Below are 19,378 nucleotides of genomic sequence, written 5' to 3' on the forward strand. Positions count from 1 at the left end.
TTGGGGGAGGCGGCTCTGTGAAGTGAAAAGGATGCACTTCAGAGGGATGCAGCTTCTGATGGGATGCAGGCATCTATTTCTGGACGGGGACCAGAGCCCTTCCCGGGGTGGTAAGCCAGGCTTTCCTGCTGCACAACCTGCATTTTCGCACCCCGCAGAGCCTTGCCCAGGCGCGCTGCCGGGGGAGATAAGCGAGTGCAATCTCACCCCACCAGGCAGGCACACCTCCTCTGCAAGGGGCAGCGCCAATAACTGCATTTACTTCAGGATGACCCCAGCCAATGACGACGTTCAGCAAGCAAAGCTTGCCTCAAAGGGCTCATAAAAAAAAAAAAAAAAAAAAAAAAAAAAAAATTTAAGAAGTGGCATGTGGTTTTTCCTCTCCCCTGTTGCTCTCTTCCCGCTGCATCCTTGCACCCTCCTCACCTTGCCAGGGGAAACCACATTTTCGCAGGCCACAGCTTCTCCCCCTTGTCTCCAAGACGCACCCGTGTGGTCACACATCAACAACAGACAGGCGGGGACACACACACACGCTAAAAATAACACCAGCACAGCACTCAGAAGTAACCTGATGCTAAAACAATATGACAGCTGCCATTCGCCTTTCCCAGGCAAACCAAAGGAGGAGTTCAGTCATCCCAACCCCCTGGGTACCGCAGCAAGTGCTGGGCTATTACTGGGGGATTAGCAGCTCCTGCTGAAGGTTACCAAAAGGGGAGACGTGGGGTGGCTGTGACACTCCAAGAGGCCGGCATTAGGCTGGATCTGGACCCACACCAGGGGGCACAGGCTCCCAGAGCCGGCAGAGCTTGGGCTTACGTGTGCCTGGTCCGCAGGCAGCAAAGGGGAAACGTCAGAGCAATGGTGCCGGCGCTGCTTCTCCTTCTGCATCCCCGTTCCCACCCCTAGAAACTTTCTCGCTATCCCAGCAGAGAGAGGAAGAGGAGGAGAGAGTCTGGACAGGGGAAAGGGAAGGCACCTGCTGATATAAACCAACACATAATAACCCTAGCAAAGTAACATCCCCCTCCCCCACCAATGCTCTTTGCAAGCTTCAAAAAATCAAAATATCCCAATGACAAGGTGAAAGAAAACGCTCCACAAATTTAACAGAAAGCTTTTCAAATGGACAGATGTACAAAAATACATTTCCATCAGTCTGTCTTACACCAGCTCTCTTAGAGGCCTTCTGCATTCTTCTCCTTTAATTTGGCATCCACTTTAATTTACAAGCAAGCCTCCAAATTACCTTAACTTCATAATGAACTGTGACAAGCCAAGGACATAAAAAGCTCTGACTACATTCTGCCTTGCTATTGTATAAACCTTTCTCTCTTTTTACTTCCCCCCTCCCCTTAAAATATTTAAGCCTTCCAAACCCCTGCCTTTTGCCAACTATGAGTTCAGCTAACTACACTTCCAGGCAGCAAGAGAAAGGCGCGGGCTGTACGCGATGCACTGCAGGCTGAACAGCCGGCAGCGGCACAGGGGTTACGCCGCCCTCAAGAACAGCCCGCGGAACCTCGGTCCCTTGCTGGTAGACTCTTCCCCAGGAGTACAGAAGTAACTGCAAGCCAAGGTCAATTCTTTGCTTTAATTCCCTTCTTTTTCCTTTTTATTTTTTTTTTTTCCCAAGGCATGGGAAGAGAGCTTAGTTATTTCTGCATGGATGCAAGGTGAATGAGGCTGTCGCTTCTCATTGCAGTGCTATTTATTACAGGTCCCTGACATAATACAGCTTTCCCCCACCTCCTCCAACACACACCAAAAAAAAAAAAAAAGCGGGGGCAAGAGTTCTTTAGCACCGTTTCACTTGCCTCTTTGAAGAGGATATATGAACAGGTTTTATTTATTTATATAACGATCTGACAACTGAGATGCATCAGCTTGTTTTCAGAGGCTTCCTGCTGAAAAAGGCAAGTTACCCTGTTATTAGGGGGTTTAAGAATCCACACACACACAACAGAAGAAAAGAGTACACGTCGGGAAAAGAAACTGCAAGATCAACAAGACGTGCCAAGAAAAAAAAAGGAAAATTTACACCAAAATGAAGGGGGGCAGTGGGAGGACTGCTGTAGGCTTCCTCCTGCGTAAGCCAGATTCACAGCGAGGAAAAAAGATTGGGTAGTAAGAACTCAGGCTCCACATCCTCAGGTGGTGTAAATCAGCATCGTCCCAACTCCCCTTGCTTCACCAGGACACCCGCTCCCAAAAACCTCTCTGGTTTAAGGGTTTGTTCTGGTCTCTCATCAGCAGTTCCTCCCAATTTAATTCATAGTTTCAGATGAAAAGATTTTATAGATCTCTGTTCTGTCTTGAGATGAGTTTGCCTAGAGCTCCGAGCAATAAATTGATGATAAACCAATTTTCCTGCGCTGTTCTTTGTAGTCTGCTTTTTTCATACAGTGCTGAGAGCTGTATATAAAATACCACATTCCTTACTTGCTTTTTTTAAAGGCAGGCTAACGCCTCTAAAAATCAAGAGTACCCACAGCCTATTTTTAGGTCACTAACAGTAAGCCAGAACTGCCTTAATGAAAAGATCTTTTAATTCACCTCTAAATATTTCATTGCGCCGCCAGATGAAGAGATAAGCGAATTTGTACCGAAGGCTGTGGGAGCTGCAGCGGTAGCTCAGGAGGCGGCAGAGGGACCCGAAGATGAACGCAGAAAAGCTTTTGCAAGCTCCCTGTGGGGCTGGCTTCCACTCCCCCCCACACCATGGGGTCGAGCCTGACACCCCACAGCGCTGGTCAGTCCCATGGCCAGCTCTCACCCACGGGACCCACACACAGCTCTGAGGAGCGGTGTCCCGTATCCCCCCCGCGCATCAGTTATCCCTGGACAGCACACCTTAACCCCTTCCCCTGCCCTGCCTCGCAGCACTGCCTGTAACACGGCACGGCAGTTGCTATGGAGCAAGGATAGCTATTTCTGCTGATAATATAATTAGTACTATAATTTACGTGGCGTGTTTTTTTTATCCTTTCCTATCCCGAAACGCTTGGCGGATTTATACCATTACTCAAAAGGCTGTCCATCACGTCAACCTGAACCAAGAACACGGACCAGAAACTCGTGCCTTCGGAGAGCTTTCAAGTCTTCAGGACTGTGTTTTCCAATCCTCAGGGTGCCAACTGCAGAAAGGCAAACTGGTGGTCACCAATGGCCACCAAAGCCTTTCAAGCAGTGTCTAAATGCTCTGAGGGGTCCAGCAACCCAACCTCACAGCTACTGTCAAGGAGCCACCAGCTCCCACCCACAAATCCCCTGCCAAGGTCCCATCCTCTCCAAAGGCAGGAGGTTGCTGGGTCTCTACACAGAGGAATAAAGAAAATGCAATAGTCACCCGCACTGGGATTTGGAAGGACCGCCTGTGCATCCCACAAAAACTCAAAAGGATTTTTAGTTTCCCAAAGTGTGCCAGGACAGAGCACAACAAGCCTCCCATGCTCCAACACCGTCCCGGCTGCCTCCTTCAGACACCATTCCAGGGGCAACGTTCACCCGTGGTTTTGGCTGCACCTCAACTACAAACTGTTTCTGACACCATCTCCTTCCCCCTCTGTGGATGTGTAATCCCCATCAAGGCCGCTGGGAAGGCATGAGGAAGAGTTTTGCAAGCTCTGGCTTATACGCATATAAGACATGAAAGATGTAAATTTTGCATACGGCAACCTGCAACCCCCTGTTCTTCCTCCCTGTAACCTCCCATGAACACCAGACAAAATAAATTAAAAGCAACACAGGAATAAACAAAATTAAAATACAATGTTGGTCATTTGGGAGTTTTGGGCTTGGACCTTTTCCCCGTTTTTGCAGCAGTCACGCTAAAGCAGCGTGGAAGATAAAGGCGGCTTTTCAGTCCGCGCGCTCTCTTCCAGTTCAACTGCCAAGGCTACCCAACACGCTTGCACTCTTGTTTGCTCTCCTTTCTACCGTGTCCCAGGCTGCGAAATTAATATGCACAGAGGACATAAACCTCTCGCTCGGGAATAAAACATGACCTTAATACGCTCCTGCTTAATCCTTCCCGGGCTCAGCCTACCATCACTTGGGGAAGGCAACCCAGCCTGAAACCAAGGTGCCACTTCACCCTCCAGGGAAAGCATCCATCCCATGGGCGCATCAGGTGCCTCCCCGTGGAAAACGTCTCCTTGTGGAAAATCCCTTGCTGGGAGGGAGCTCCGCAGGAGCGGAGGTGCCAGGCAGGGCTGTGGAATAACCCCTCTCCCGCGCAGGGCAGAAGCACACCCAGAACGGGGCAGCTCCATCCATTCCCAGACAACACGATCTGAGGATAACCACTCAAGACAGCTGGTTCCCGCAGAAAGTCAGGGGGTTGGGGCTCAAAAGGCTCCATTTTAGCCAGGAGGTTCACGCAAGAAACTGCTTTTGCTTCTCAACCCACCCACGCAGCAGCGATGGGCACTTTGCACAGGAGCACCCAACCTGCCACAGGCACACACAGGGGCACAGCAGCTGCTGAAGCTGCAAGGAAAAACTCCATCTGAAGTACTTAAAAATTAAATATTTAATTTATAATGCCCACCTGCGCTCACCCCGCTGCCCCAGGTCAGGCCTGAAGGCTTTGCCAGCCTCTGGCTTCTCCCATTCAGAGTTTCAAAACTCTGGGGTCCCAGACAACAAGTCCTGGAAGATTTCAGCCCAATCCGCCTTCTCACACGTGAGAAACTGCCACAGCGAGCCTGAAAACGGGCACACGCCCTAGAGTTTTGCACTGGTCAGCACAGTGCAGTCGGACGATGCTTCGGATGGGAACGCAGCTCCCCGCTCCACGGGAACAGTTTGGATGATAGTATTGCCTTCATCCCAGCCTGGAGAGACGCCTAAGCACACACCTTGCTCTGAGGGCACGAACAAGCACTCCCTCCTGGGAAGCGGCGCCAAATTTTGATAACAAATCATCACTGCCTATCTCCAGGGGTGACAGCCCGCACGCGTGAGCCAGTTACACAAGTCTTCTGATTTTTTTTTTTTTTTTTTTTTTTTTGAGATGACATTAATTCTCCTTGTCCTAACACACAGAGTGGTAACAGCCACAGATACCTAAAACCTCGCTCATGCAAGCACCCGCGGACCGTGCCGGAGGAACGAGAGCTTGTACTAACCGCGAAGTGGTGACTGGCACCATTTCTACAGATTCTTCAGCTACAGCTTTGAACGCTTTCGTTGAAAAGAAATATTTTGGCAGCACACCAGACAAAAGCAAAACAAAAAAAAAGTAACTGTGAAGTGTGTGTATATATATTTATAAACCAAACAATTGCTTTTACCATTGCAGAAGTATCACATTACGTGTTTTCAAAACAGTAAATCCCAGAGCAATGAGGCAGCATGTATGTCAGCAGCTCTTCAGTGTCACACAGGTGTAACACACACACGCCCCCCTCCATGGCCCTTTCAACAGCTGCCACGGACCCGCAGCCCAACGCCACAGCCAAAGCAAAACCCAAGCGACTGGACTGACCTCAGGAGAGCCCAGGGCTGCTTTTGGCTTTGCCCCCCACTTGTAGAAGGGCGGGTGCGTCACCCTTTATTTGGAAGCATGCCAATATATATTAAGTTTCAGAGGGAAGACTTGTTGCCTTCACTTCCAGCCGCTTCTTCACTAACACCGCAGCCAAGGCAAAACGCAGGAGGCTCCTAAAAGGAGGACACCAATGGAAGGGGAAGGCGTGCAACACGGCCATCTCCAGAAAACCGTGTTTTCTACCATGACTATTCAAAGCCCAATTTGCAGAATTGGTTAATTTTGCATGCAAATGGACAGTTACACATCTAACTGACCGTTTGTGCAAGCAATTACACGCGCGATTACCTGATTGCATAATTGTGTGGGCCTAATTTTGAAATTGGGTCTTACATTTTCTGTTGAACACCAGCGCTGTATTTAATAAATAGATATCGAGTAGTTTCGAAGTGAAGTCATCCAGACCTACTGACTCAAAACCAAACATTGACAGAACATGCTGAAATGTGTATTCACCCAAAAAAGAGCATCACATAAACCTGGCATAGAGTGGCACCTTCCCAAACTGAGCCACAAGTTTATCTGCTGAAACTTCTAGCCCTTTAAATTGTGACTGACAGCAAAATACATTATATATGTACGCACACATATCCGTACAAACATGCCAGATATCTTCATCAGAAACACTGGCAAGTTCCTTTCTGTAATATTTTCAGAGGAAGACTTGTTCTGGGGCATTCTTGCTGCTTAGGGTGTATTCTAGGAAGGAAAATCAAAGTAAAAGCACATTAAAAGAAATACACTATTAGGAAGCTGGTCTGCACCTCGTGAGTACAGTTTCATCAGACAAACTCCAAAGATTAGGCAAAATTCAGACTTTGAATTATGAGATCATGCAGGTTTTTTGCACGTGATCCACATGGTCAATGTCCCAGGCCTTCACATTGCCGATCACTGAGGAGAAGTTGCCACATAAGCTTCATCATCCTCAAGTATTTTCAGCCAATCGTAAGAAGTATTTTTCTTTTATGGAATAATCCCAAAGACCATCAATTTTCCTGTGAATGTCATCCACAGGTCTCTATTTTACACGTCAACCAAAAGCTGTTTAAGATTAGCTGTCAGAGTCGAGTTTTGGCCAAATATCAATTTTCTGTGTGGATGGTGCATTAAATTTAAGACGCTTGTTGCTACTGCGGGCAAAGCGATACAGCAATTACCGAGCTATTTCTAACTTATAAATCCATAAGTAATCATATTGTTGGAGACCCAAACTTGCTGGGAAAGAAATGAAGCAGAGTGTTAAAAACAAAGACTATCGCCAAGGCAGTAGCTGCCAGCTTCCCTGGGATGCGTGTTGGTGGGAAGACCTGCTATCAGTCCCCGAGCCACCCGTACATCTGCAGAGACCTATGGAAAAGCAACTCCAATGCCCTCAAGCCTGTATTTCATCCATCACACCTATATTTAGGCCACAGAGAGGATCTGAGGTAGCGGTTGCTCCTCTCTCCACCCTCCCCTGGTACCTGGGTACCCGCTGCTTATGTTTATCTCTGCCCCACCCCTGCATGCCACTAAGGCCCTCTATTACTTGGTGCCCAGATACACTCTGCCCAATACTACCACGTAAAGCTTGCGTGACCTGAGAAGCGATGCTGTTCCAGCACCTCATACTGTCGAGTCCCAGGGAAAGCCTTGTTTTACCTGGCGTAATAAGCCTCTGAGCCTGCGGCACCAAATAGACAGTGGTTTTATTCCAGATATTCCTAGAAACGCAGGCACGCTCAGGGTCATGCAAGTTCTCAGAGACTTTCATCAACGACCGGTTTAAGAAACACACGTAAGATGAGCTTTGGTGCTCTTAGGTGCGTTCTGCAAGAGTTAGCTGGGATCCCAAAAAGCCCTGGCGCTTTGGCTCACACCAGCACTCTCCGAAGAGCAACGACCCAGGGTAGCAGGGCGTCCCTCCTCCTCGCCTGGCTCTGCTCCAGCGCTCATCCTCCAAGAGCCTGAAGCAGCAGCGATGCTTAAGAGCCATCCATGCCCTGGGGAGACACTGGCATCATTAGGGCTCAGGACAAACTATAAAAACCTTAAATTGGCCCCAGAAGGCAGCACAAACAAATCTAAACCTGACAGGGGCTACCCAAGCGAAAGCTCTCCCCATGCTGAGGAAGTGTCCAGTCATCAGTGAGCCAAAAAGGACGCTCTTACAAACACTGACGTCATGAAGGTACCAATAGTTGATGTCATTTTATCACACCACTGCAAAAAACAGTCAGGCTAGACCCAAAAAACACAAATCACAGCAATTCTCACATAACCTAGGACAATTTAGACACTTTTAACCCAGGAAAAGACTGAGGGAAATAGTGTTTGGAGCAGAAACTTTCTGCCCAAGTGGACAGGATCCATCTGGGACAGACAGTACCTACAGAAATCACGCACCTTCATATGGCCTTTACTTCAAGAAAGCTGCTCTTCATGACACTCCCCCCCGCCCTCCTCATTTCTGTGGGCCCTCAGAGAGGCTGAGATTATTCAAGTTCACAGCAAAAGTTTGGCAAGATCATTTTCCAGTATCGAAGGACACCTACACAGTAATTGCTCTACTGTAGCATGAGGCATAACCCATATATTTTAATGCCTTAACCACATGTCATGGCAGCAACTGGACTAAAGCTATTAAGAGTCTTAATAAACCCCTGTTTCCATCTCCAAAATCACCAGCAACATGTGCCAGGCATTGCACAACCATAAGGCAACCAGCCCCTGCATAAAAATCTTACAAATGAGTTTAAAACTATGGCTTATGAAACAAGTTCTTGGACTTTTTCCCCTGTTTCTCAAACTACAAGAGTTTTAACTTTACTCTGCACGCAGGGCAGCTAAAGATGCTTTTTATTCTTCATGCGAAGACTGAGATTCTCACAACTTCAAGATCTTGGGATAAAATTAACACGACGAAATTTGAGGCCAATAACACTGTATCTATTTGTAAATCTTCCAAAAAAAAAAAACCCAAGAAGAAAAAAAAAAAAAGCATTCTCCTTCTGTGCCCAATCTTTAGTTACTACAAGAAAGCAAATGCTAATAAAAGGCTATTTAAGAAGCTGTTTTATTAAAGGTTCGAGTTGGGCAGCCAGAAATATTCAGGACAGACCCCATTTTGTTTCCTTTCTGAGAAGCTGGACAGAGGCACAGACACCGTAAAGCATCACTACAGTTGTCAGCAACTCCAGAAAGACACCCCCCACACACCTGCACTGCAATTATCAATGCAGCAGCTGCTTGTTATATCGCGACATAACGAGGTTCTACAGCGACACGTGAAGCAACACTAGAAGCAAACCCAGCCTGTGGCTTCAGCGTGTTACGCAGCACGAGGGCAATGTAAATGCCGTAGAAGTTATCGCCACTATTTATAGACTCTAATAATTTTACATTTTTCTCATACGATCTTCCTGATCCAGACCAGACCCCGGCAGGGCTGCGGGAGCTGGGAGCAGTTTTAAACGTGTAGCACAAGAATACCCAAACACTCGCAACTGGCAGAGCAGCCCAGAAACTCTCTGGTTTGGGAGACCAAAAAAAAATCCTCCGCATGGAGGAATCCAGGGAAAAAGTTGCAGCAACCAGGGGCACACCGGCGCCGGCACGAAAGCCCTCCCCTGCCCCAAGGAACAGGCAAAAGGAGAGAAAAAAGCTGCAAAGGATTTATGTTGCTTTTGAAAATTTCCTTTTTCCCCAAATGGGATATTAATTCCCGCGTTCCCATGAGCTCCGCTGGCTCTAGGTGGGGGGGAACGACTCCCAGCCCACAGCACACGGCCGCCCCCGGCAGAACCAGATCCCCCAGGCTTTTCACGGGCACGGAGTCTGCTCGCAGAGGCTGGGAAAGAGCAGGGATCAGATCTCAATTTGCTAAACAAAATTAGCTGCACACCATTCTGTTTGCGGATCGGTTTCTCCCGCTCGCGATGCGCTAATTCGGGCAGCGATCGCTGTGGTGCAGACAGATAGGGTAATAAAGGCGGCTTTCAAATAAAGCAGCCATATACATTATTTTTGCCTCCTTCCTACACAATTCCATGGCTTTTTCCATACCCTCCAATGCGTATGTCCTCCGAGCATTATTAATAGCTACTAAAGAATATTATCTGCCTACCAATCACTTCAGCTTCCTACTTAATGGCAAGTACATTTTTAGAGCATCAAATATATCAACAGGGACAATGGTTGCTAAATTTGAAGTCAACAACAACTGGAAAACGTTAGCTACTTCACTGGTATTTTTATGCGCTACAGAAATATCTCTTCAAATAAACGAGCCTTTTTTTATCCTTTCAAAGAGATAATAAAATAATACTGAATTCTGAATACTGTCACATATCCTCAGCAAACAGCAATTTAAATTTAGATATATACATTTTTACTGCCAAAGATAATAAGGAAAAATATCCACAATTCAACTTTGCATAGCGGAACGGATAAATAAATAAATAAATGCTTAAAATTATAGCTGGATGGAAGCCACAGAGCAGCCCATGAAGAGTCGCCAGGATATGGATGCTCTCGGAAAAGGGGTTAAAGCAAAGTAACTCTTACAAACGCTTAGCATTGCATCTGCTGCGAGGCTAACCTTAAAAGATTACTAAAATATTCCATTAGCATACTAACCATGGTACATAAACTTTTATGCTTAAAACGTTCAATATTTCAACGTAATTTCAATTAATGGAAATTGAACATTAGGATGTGTATCAAGTTAAGTGTGATGATTTTTTCCTTCGTGCACCAAAACGGCTCTATCCCGCCGGGGCCGGCTCCTGCCGCAAGAGCTGCGTCCACGGGAGAAAGTCCTCGGCAGCTCACTGGGGTTAAAGCCACCAAAATGCCGCCGCGGATCTCTTCCCGGCACATTCAGCTCTGCACGGCGAGGTATTTCAGGGCACGTTTAAATGCAAAGCGCACAAGCAACGTCTGCTTGGGCTCCTCACCAGGCTGCACACACCAGCGAGAGGTGCCTGCCCCACAGGAGCGGCTTTCTTGGGAAAAGAGGGGACAAAGGTGCGGAAGCACCATTTGGAGAGGCCGGGAGAAGCGGCAGGAGCCAAGCCATGCCGAAAGGCGGTAGGACAGGGACAGGTTTCAGAGCTTTACCCGCTGTATCGTCACCAACCCCATCCACAAGAGCCCTATGCTCTCTTGCAGCAATGCTGCAGCCAAGGCGGCCGTGCCATTTCATGGAGCTTCGGGCTTCTCCAACTTGTTCGTAACACAAGTTCGTTCAGAAGGGGTTTATTTCTTTTTACAGCGTGCAAACTTTCTTCTTCAACCTCCCTCCAACTCGACCCTCTCCCTTCACGAATCACAGCGCCACAACACTCAGGGTAGGGGCAAAAAAAGGAGAGAGGTCAGGTATCGCAGCTCTCAATAGACATTTATTAGGCAGTTTAGCCCAGCAGCTGCGGGCAAAGGGTCAGATAACATCCTGCAGTGCCACAGCAGCCTCCCCACGTGAATTTAAAACCTGTCAGCAGCACGTTCCTCAGCTCAGCATCCTCCCCAGCCACGCTGGGGACATGGCCTGGGATGGAGACCTGCCTGCCATGGGGCAGCTCAGCCCTGGCCCCACTGCCCGCACGGGGCTGAGCTCTGCCTCGGGGCACGGCCCCCACCACGTCCTGCCCGGCCCCGTGTCCCTGACTTTCTTACTCCCGTGGTTGCCCCAATGGCTTGGGCACGCTCCAAAAAACAGAGGCACTGAGGTTTATGGTGGGTAGGTGCCACCCCACGTACCAGCAGGGAGACAAGGGGCTCCCCACATTCAGCGGCGCAGGTACATCAGCATCACCCTGGCGTGGCTGGGAGCCAGCCGTGAGCACTGGGGAGGAAGGGCTCACCCCTCCCTGCATCACCTCCGGGCTGGCCCCCGAGACCAGCGCCCAACCCAGGGCAGTTTGGGAAAGATTTCTGTAAGCTCGGTGTTTCTCTCAGCTCAACACCAGCTGGTGGCGAGATACAGGAGTCGTGTCACCATGTGACAAGAGCCCACGTTGCAACGCTGATTCATTAGGAAAAGATTAAGAAAGATCAAGTTATAAATGCCCGTTCTGTCACTGTACGCCTAGCGGCACAGACATCAGGAGAAAGAGGAAGCAAACACAAAATGAGTATATCTTGGAAATCTCTAAAAAGGACTTTAAGGAAACAGTATGCAATGACTGATAATTTTTTATAGCTCTGAGAAGAACTGCATCCACTAAAAATTTGGGGCTTACTTTCCCATTTATTTACTTTATTTTCCCACCTTTTCCGTTGTCAGGAGCTAGATTTTTATGGGCTTCGGGCATGGAAACAAAAAGCACTTACCCTTGGAAAACAAAAATACTTCTCGATACTCTTACAGCATGAATTTCTATTCCTTGTACGTATTTGCATTCTCACTATTCTTACAGTACAGGTTTACAGTGCAACTGCTATGTGCTCCTGTAGCTTGAATTACAGACTTTGCTGCCCAAACGCCTGCCAGTGTCAGACCCTCGGGGACCACTGATGCACAAGCAAATACACATCAGTCCTGGACTTTGCACCCCCTTCACGCCAAGTGGGAAGAAGGACGAGTTTCCCTGGCAGGCTGAGAGAAAAATAAAAAAGGGATATATATAGATATAGATATATCAGCAGCTGTTCAAAGACTTCAGGAGGCTTGGCATGTGCCCACGTGCCCAGCAGAGGTGGTGGACAGTGCAGAAACAAGAGCATTTATCACGTGGACACATGGCTCATCACAGGGAAGCTGCCACCGAGCACGGCTTGAACTGTTCAGCCGAAGCAAGAAGTCGCTAAACAAACGTTAGCTAAAGTTGCTGAAATGATGAATCTTTCTGGCAGACTCCAGCGCTCCCGTGGGACAATTCAGCCTCCGTTACGTGGGCACACATAAAATCCACCGGCAGCCTGTGCTTGTTTGCAAAAGGAAAACCTTTTAAGTCAGTGAAAACAGAAGCCCGTTGCACACCCCAAGGACTTGTCAGCACACGTGTGACACACGGTGAACAGCCCAGCCGCGGTCACCTCCTCCCGCCTTGGCAAAAAGCAAATCCCAGGAACAAGCCCCCACTCCCTTCCCGAGCAAATTGGCTCAGCGCAGTGAGAGGAGCGGGCTCCACGGGGCAGAGCTGGCTCAGCTGCTCCTGCAGAGCCGCCATCACCTACCAGGGAGTCTTAGGAGCACAACCGTCCGGTTGCAGAGGTTAAACCCCTACCTGCGCAGGCAGGACACAAAGCAAGTTCAGAAGCTTCCAGGGAACCACCACATTGCTCCACACCAACCACCACGTACCAGCTCACCCTTACTGGCCTAAAGAAATCAGGAGATGGTTCATCGCGATGACAAAGCACCCGCGTTTTGAGAAAAGGAACCAGAACGAACATTTTTACAAAAGGAAAAAAAAACAAACACCACAACAACCTATGGGCTACACCGTACTTTTGAGCAAGTGTATGTGTTTTAGAAGGACCATCTGATCCGAGCTGACAGTGCTGAGTGACAGGGTATGGTTTTTTTTCCTCCCTAGCTTGCCACCACAGTTACGACACGGTTAAGAGCGTGCCCTTCACTGCGAGTTTGAACTTGTTGCCCCCCTCCCCTCGGTACCCAGCCATTGGTCTGGTCCTGACTCACTGGTTAGCTTAACGAGTCCTCTAGAATATAAACCTAGAAATTCGCTCCCTGTTTTAAGCGCTTCTGAGTATGATCAAATCATCCTTAACTCCTTGCAGTCACCTCAACTCCTTTGGTTGCTGATATGAAGCACTTCATAAGCGTTCGAGTTACTCTCCCAGCACGTTACTACACACCCCGATCCTGCGAGTGAGGGCAGGGGGAGTGAGGACAGGACTCCAGGGACGGCCCATTCCCTGCACCCCCCCCTTCCCCTCCAGGCACCCAAAAAGCTGCTCCCGGCCCGGGAGAAGGGTGCGGAGGGGTGCTGCGCCTGGGAAATCACATCTCCAACACCGGGCTGCTCGTCCGGCTGCCTGGGAGCTCCTGGGGGCTGCTGCCACCTAGAGATGCTCGAGCTGCAAGGCTGCAGGCATGCTGCCCAGTGCGTCCCAGTGTGCCCCAGTACGCCCCGCAGCAACGGCTCACAACCCCCCCCAGCAGCTCACCTGCTCTGGCAGCCACTCGCGTAAAGATGTTTTTCCATAAAGCCTTGGAACACGCGCGTGCTCTCGACGACAGGCTGCGCTTTCACACACAGTGCGAGAGAGCTGGCTGTGGTTTGCTTAAATTTACTGAATTTCCAAAAAAAAAAAAAAATTTAAAGAACTCCAGCATCCCCTGCAAACTAGAGGAAAACATTTTAGTTAAGTTAAGGGCTGTAGCTATTCCCTGCGAGAAAACTGAGGGCACATTTCAGAACAACTTCATTACAAATGAAGGTCAGGAGTGCGGAGCAGCACTCGCAGCCCAGCTCGGGGCACCCGCAGGGCGCTGGGCACTGCCATGCTCGCAGGGGACCCAACACGGCTTTCGCGGCTCCCCAGTCCCGCTCCACTGCCCTGCGGGTTCAGGAGAAGGGCTTCGCCCTGCCAGTCTCATTTGGTTTACTCATAGGCATGTATTTCATGTCCTTATTATTACTGTTTTCATGTTAATTACAAGCGCAGCTCTTCATGCCAGAATCCATACACATATACTTCAATTACGATCTCTTTTTTTTTTTTTTTTTTTAAAAGAAAAGGAAATAAAAGGAAAAAAAAAAATCACAGCTAAGCCACTCGGGCACTTTGCAGCGCTGGTATCAGCAGGGTGGGTGCACCCAGTGCCAACGCTGCCCCAGGCTCCCCGAGGATGTCCCCAAAGGCAGGGCCAGATCCAGCCTCCTCTGCCCTGCAGCAGCACTGGCTCGCAATGACCTCGGGGGACACGCAGGGACAGTGGCAGCCTGCCCTGGCTACCATGCTGAGGCACACACCCCCCACGGCACAGCCCTGAAGCCAGACATGCATGGGGAGGGGGGGGCAGCGGGACTCCCAGGAGGGACACGGGGTCTGGAACAGCACCCGCTCCCCTTTGGAAAAAGGGCCGAGACGGGACATCCCCTTTGCAGGGACTGAGTCATCTGACGGCAGCTACAGCCTGAAACTCCCCGTCAATATTTATCATGCCTTTGCAAAGCCTCAGCCTAATTTTAACCATCAAATAGACATCGTGGTGGAATAAACGGGAGAGGTGCCAAGGAGGGCTGCTGCAAAGGAGAGGAGCTGCATCTCTCCGAAGGCTTGTGGCACGTCCCATCCGACACGGCCCGGAGAGGAGCAGCGGCATGAAATTAAAGCCTTGCACATACATCAGCCTGAACGTGCACCTCACTGAAAAAAAAAAAAAACCCAAACAAAAAAGCTGCAAAAATATTTGAAGTACAATTAATTTCTCAGAGCAGTTGAATACTTCAAACAGCACTAACTTAATTTGGCTGTAATTACTTAACAACTCAACAGCCCCATATATCAGAAAAAGGAATTAATTTATCAGCTATTTCCAAGCAGAACAAAGACTCGCCAGCTTCCAGGTAACAGCCCAAGCTGTTTGGCTCACGTGACCGTGGCTGAGCTGTGCACTGCAAACATTATATGCCCAAACACATAATGCCAAGGAGATAGAAAAAAACGAAAAAGCCCAATGTATTCACGTATTTGCATCCTAATCAACAGAATGAAATCAAAAGTTTGGCCAACAGCTCACTCGCAGGAGCAAAGGCGTCATCATCTCCCTCGACACGCTGAACATGAAAGAAGCGGCCAGAGCCCCATCCCGGTGCTCCCAAAAGCAGGAGAGCCCAAATACTGAGGGGTCCTAAATACTTGCAAACCAAGGCTCACCTGTCCAGCCTGGCTCGCTGTTTCAGCAAGCGCCACGCAGCCAACCATTAATAGCTACCACTGCCGACAGCAGCGCCCAAACCCCTCCAAATAGGAAGTGTCACTCCAACCCCATAACTGTAACAAAGAGATTTTCTTTTTTGCACAGTGCAGGGCATAGAGGCTTTTCCGCAGCACAGATCCAGGAGGCTTCCCCAGAGGCGGCAGGTGAGCGGCCCTGGACCGATGCCTTTTATTTTCACCGGGGTATAAATCCAGCAAGGGCGCACCTTCACCATCATCCACTCCAACAGCCACGTCCGAGCGGTGGGGAAGGAGGGCTGGGGAGCGCGGGAGCAGCCCAGCAGGAACAGCTGCTGCCTGAAACCGGGGCAGGCTACGGGGAAAGTCTGAGACAGAAAAGTCCCAAGTCAGGGGAAGAGAGAGGCTGCGTGTAAACAAGGAGGCAGGCAAAAAGGTAGAACAAACCAGAGCCTGTGAAACAAGGAATGCAATGCTCCATCAGCTAGGATTTACCCATTCAAACCGCAGGAAAAGAAAACGTAAGGGAAAGCAGCAGCAGCAGCCGCCCAACGCTTCACCCCTCCTGATTTCAAGGATTAGGAAACAATCACACACAGAAAAAGTAAACTGTGCAACGAGATCAAAACTGCCTGCGAAGCCTAACCAGGCAAGCAAAGCCGGGACACGCTGCTTTCGCCTCTCATCAAACATCTCATCATCTCAGTTACATAAAGCCCCAAAATATAAACTGAATTGTGAGAACGCGGAGCTGTTGTACCAATACCGCCCAAACATCATAAATTTTGCATCACCGGAGAGGGGGGGAAGAGAAGAGTTACAGGGATTGAAGAGATTTCCTTTTAATGTTTTATTCACGGCAAAGGCTCCCGTGAAGCGCAATGTAGCGGGAGGCGATCCCGCTGCCCTCCCCGGGCGATGACACCGGCACAGCCCCGTACTACGGCGGCGGCGAGCGCTGCTCCGATACCAAAGGAAAAAAAAAAAACAAAACAATTCCAGTCAAGGCTGTAAGTTTCCCTGCAGAAAGTTACAAAATGGGGGCAGACCCTGCCAGAGGAAAATGCGTCTTTTCTGGCTTTAACTTCCAAGCCGCCTGCTCGTTTTCCCCCGTGGGCAAATACACTGTGACCGGAGTTTATGTAGCAGTGTTTGGACACACCTTATAGATATAATGTATACGCGCAAGGGGAGAGCTTCCTCCTCCGCCCGGCGCAGCGCGAAGTTTGGGAGCGCGCAGCCCCGTCGGGGCGGCGGCACCTGCGCGGCTGCCACCGGCGGGGACACCGCGGGGGCTCCGGCGGGCGGCCCCGGAGCCCGGCCAGCCGCCACCCGAGCGGGGACACCCGGTAGCTGCCGCCGAGAGAGGGCGGCTGCCCTGCGAGGGGCTGCGAGGCAGAGCCCCAGCGCGGAACGCCCTGTCGCTTACAGCGATAATAACAATAATAATAAAGTAAGCGCGTGGAGCCGCGCCGCTGCCTGGAAGCGGCGGGCTGCGCGGAAGATCCGCGCCCGCCGGCTCCGCTCCGCCGCGCGGCCGCTCCCGCAAGGGGCTCTGTCCGCCGCCGCTCCGCGGGACTCCGCCAACAAACTCCCGCACCCCGCGCAGGGGACGGGGACGCGCAGCCCCGCCGGGCTCCCGCAGAAGTTGGCGGGAGGGCGCCGCGCCGCCACCCTCCGCCCCGCGCCGCGCACCGGGCCGCTCACCCACCTGCCTGCGCCGCCGCGGCGGCCCGCGGGGCCCCGGCCGCCGCCGCCAGCACGCAGCAGCTCCACCACAGCAGCCCCCCGGCCGCCGCCGGCATCGCGCCGCCGCCGCTGCCTCAGCGCCGCCGCCTCAGCGCCGCCGCCGCCGCCGCCATCCCCCGCGCAGCCTCCGCGCTGCCGCCGCCGGCTCCCAAAAGTTGCCCGCCGCCGAGCCGCCGCCCCCAGCGCCGCCCCTCCGCGGGCGCGCCGAGGCGCCGACGGGGCGGCCGCCGCTGCCGGCCGCGGGGCGCTGCGCCGCCAGTACGCGCGGAGCGGAGCGGCGCGGAGCGGCGGGAGCGGGAGGAGGAGGAGTGGGGGGGGGGGGGGGGGAGAGGGAGGAGGAGCGGCGGGACGGAGCGAGGGGGCGGGCGGGGGCCGGCGCCGCGCGGGACCGCCCCGCTCCGCGCCACCGCCCCCCCCCCCCCCTCACTCCGCACCTGCGGAGCCGCGCGGGGCGGCGGGGGCTGCCGCGTGCCCGGGGGTGGGGTGGGGGGGTGCGCGTGCGCTCCCACGTCCCCGTCACCCCCCGCCCCAGCCTCTGCAAAAAAAATGAGGGGCAGGTGCGCGAGGGCGCGCGCGCTCTCGCCTTTGGGGGCCAAAACCCGGGCGCTGGTGCAGCGTTCACCTGTCCCCGCCGAAAATGGGGGGCGGAGGGAGTAACGCGTGTGCGCCCCCGCTTTTTCACCTGTAAATACATAATAAAAATTAAAAAAAGTGAGGGGTGGCAGTGCGCGCGCTTGCGAGGGAGGGAAATTTGGGAAGAATCCCGGGCGGGTGCGGGTCTGCGAGCGTGCGGGGACCCAGAGGGAAGTTTTCCCTTCTCCCGCCGTCCGGCGGTGGCGAGGGCCCCCCTGGGGGGCACCGGGACACCTCCCGAAGCGGCCAAGGGGAGGGAGCCCCCAGCAGACGGCGGAGGCAGAAGCTGGATGAGGCGATGGAGAGCCTGGGCTGGGCTGAGCCGATCCGATCCCTCGGTGCTGATCCCGGTGCGATCCCACGGTGCCGACTCTGGTGCTGATCCCTCGGTACCCATCCCAGTGCCGACCCCGGCGGTACCAATCCCAGTAGCAAACCCTCAGTACCGACCCCAGTGCAGATCCCGTGGTACCCATCCCAGAACCGATCCCAGCGGTACCGATCCCAGTGCCCATCCCAGCGGTACCCATCCCAAGTGCCAGTCCTGGCGGTACCAATCCCAGTGTCAATCCGATGGTACCGATCCCAGTATAGATCCCCTGGCGCCGGCTGTGGCCGGAGGTGAGGTGTGAAAAGCAGCAGGGACTGCATGAAGCACCTCAGGCTCCTCTCCCTTTTGGGCTTCCCCGGAACGCCTGGTCCAGCTTCCCCATCCTCCTCCCTGGGTGCTCCCTGGGTGCTGCCCCCGCACCCCCCAACCCCCACCCACCTTCTCCTGCTGGGTGCTTGCAAAAGCTGGAAAGCTTTGGGGTGGAAGCGGTGGAAAGGAGGGCCAGGTTTTAAGGGCGGTGGGGCAGGGAGGTGGCACCTTGGAGCCCACTTTCCAACACGGCGGGTGGATTCTGCACTGGAGCAGCCGATGAGCAGCCACCTTTTCCAGCCCGCCAGCAAAGCCTCGGGGCTCAGAGGTGTGGTGGCATCTCCCACCAGTGCGTGAAGTATCCACCACCTTGATGGCCACCACCAGCCTGGTGGCACCTCCTGGATGCACCCAGGGTGGGGACAGCTGGAGTGCAGGGGTCCTGCAAGCACCAGCCAAGTTGCCACGGCATCTCCCTTGCTATCGCCCATCCCGGCACAGGGCTGAAAGGCCAACACAGACATCCTCCCATCAACAGGTCCAGGGGACTGGCAACTCAGCAAGGCTTGTCTTGGCAAGACAGCGGCTGAAAATCTCAACATCTCATCACAGGTTTGAGACGGTAGGTGCCATTTATCACTCTTGATGAGTCGATTGGCGTCCTCAGAGCCCCAGTCACAGCTTAACTGAACTCTGCAAGTGTGCGAGAGGAGAATGTAGAAGCATCTTCAGTTCTTCATTTTATTTCCCTGAAATCTGGGCTCTGAGATGAGTTTTTGAACCCTCCTCACCCTGATCCAGCCTTTGTGGAGCTCCTCAACATGAAGGAGCTCTCTTCACCCCTTTCTGTCTGGTCTACTCAACACTTCTTGGAGTGCTCCTCTTCCCAGTGTCCCTGATGGCTTTCCCTGGCACCCGTGAGCAGATTTAGTGGAAGAGCTCAG

The 19,378-nt window shown here is 52.0% G+C and overlaps 1 protein-coding gene across 5 annotated transcripts in view; it reads right to left on the reverse strand.

Annotated features, from left to right (window-relative positions):
* The window catches only part of ERBB4 (erb-b2 receptor tyrosine kinase 4), a 630,546-nt gene extending 613,275 nt beyond the window's left edge, over positions 1-17,271 (reverse strand). For all 5 annotated transcript variants that reach the window (XR_010071879.1, XM_063340408.1, XM_063340406.1 and 2 more), the window contains exon 1: positions 17,124-17,271. Coding sequence is in view for 4 of the 5 variants with exons in the window: in XM_063340408.1 (XP_063196478.1) it covers positions 17,124-17,217 (94 nt within the window). In the remaining variant the exon portion in view is untranslated. The remainder of the gene's footprint in view (positions 1-17,123) is intronic.
* Between the last annotated feature and the right edge of the window lie 2,107 nt (positions 17,272-19,378).

This window comes from Chroicocephalus ridibundus, chromosome 7 (genome assembly GCF_963924245.1).
Source record: "Chroicocephalus ridibundus chromosome 7, bChrRid1.1, whole genome shotgun sequence".
Taxonomy (NCBI): domain Eukaryota; kingdom Metazoa; phylum Chordata; class Aves; order Charadriiformes; family Laridae; genus Chroicocephalus; species Chroicocephalus ridibundus.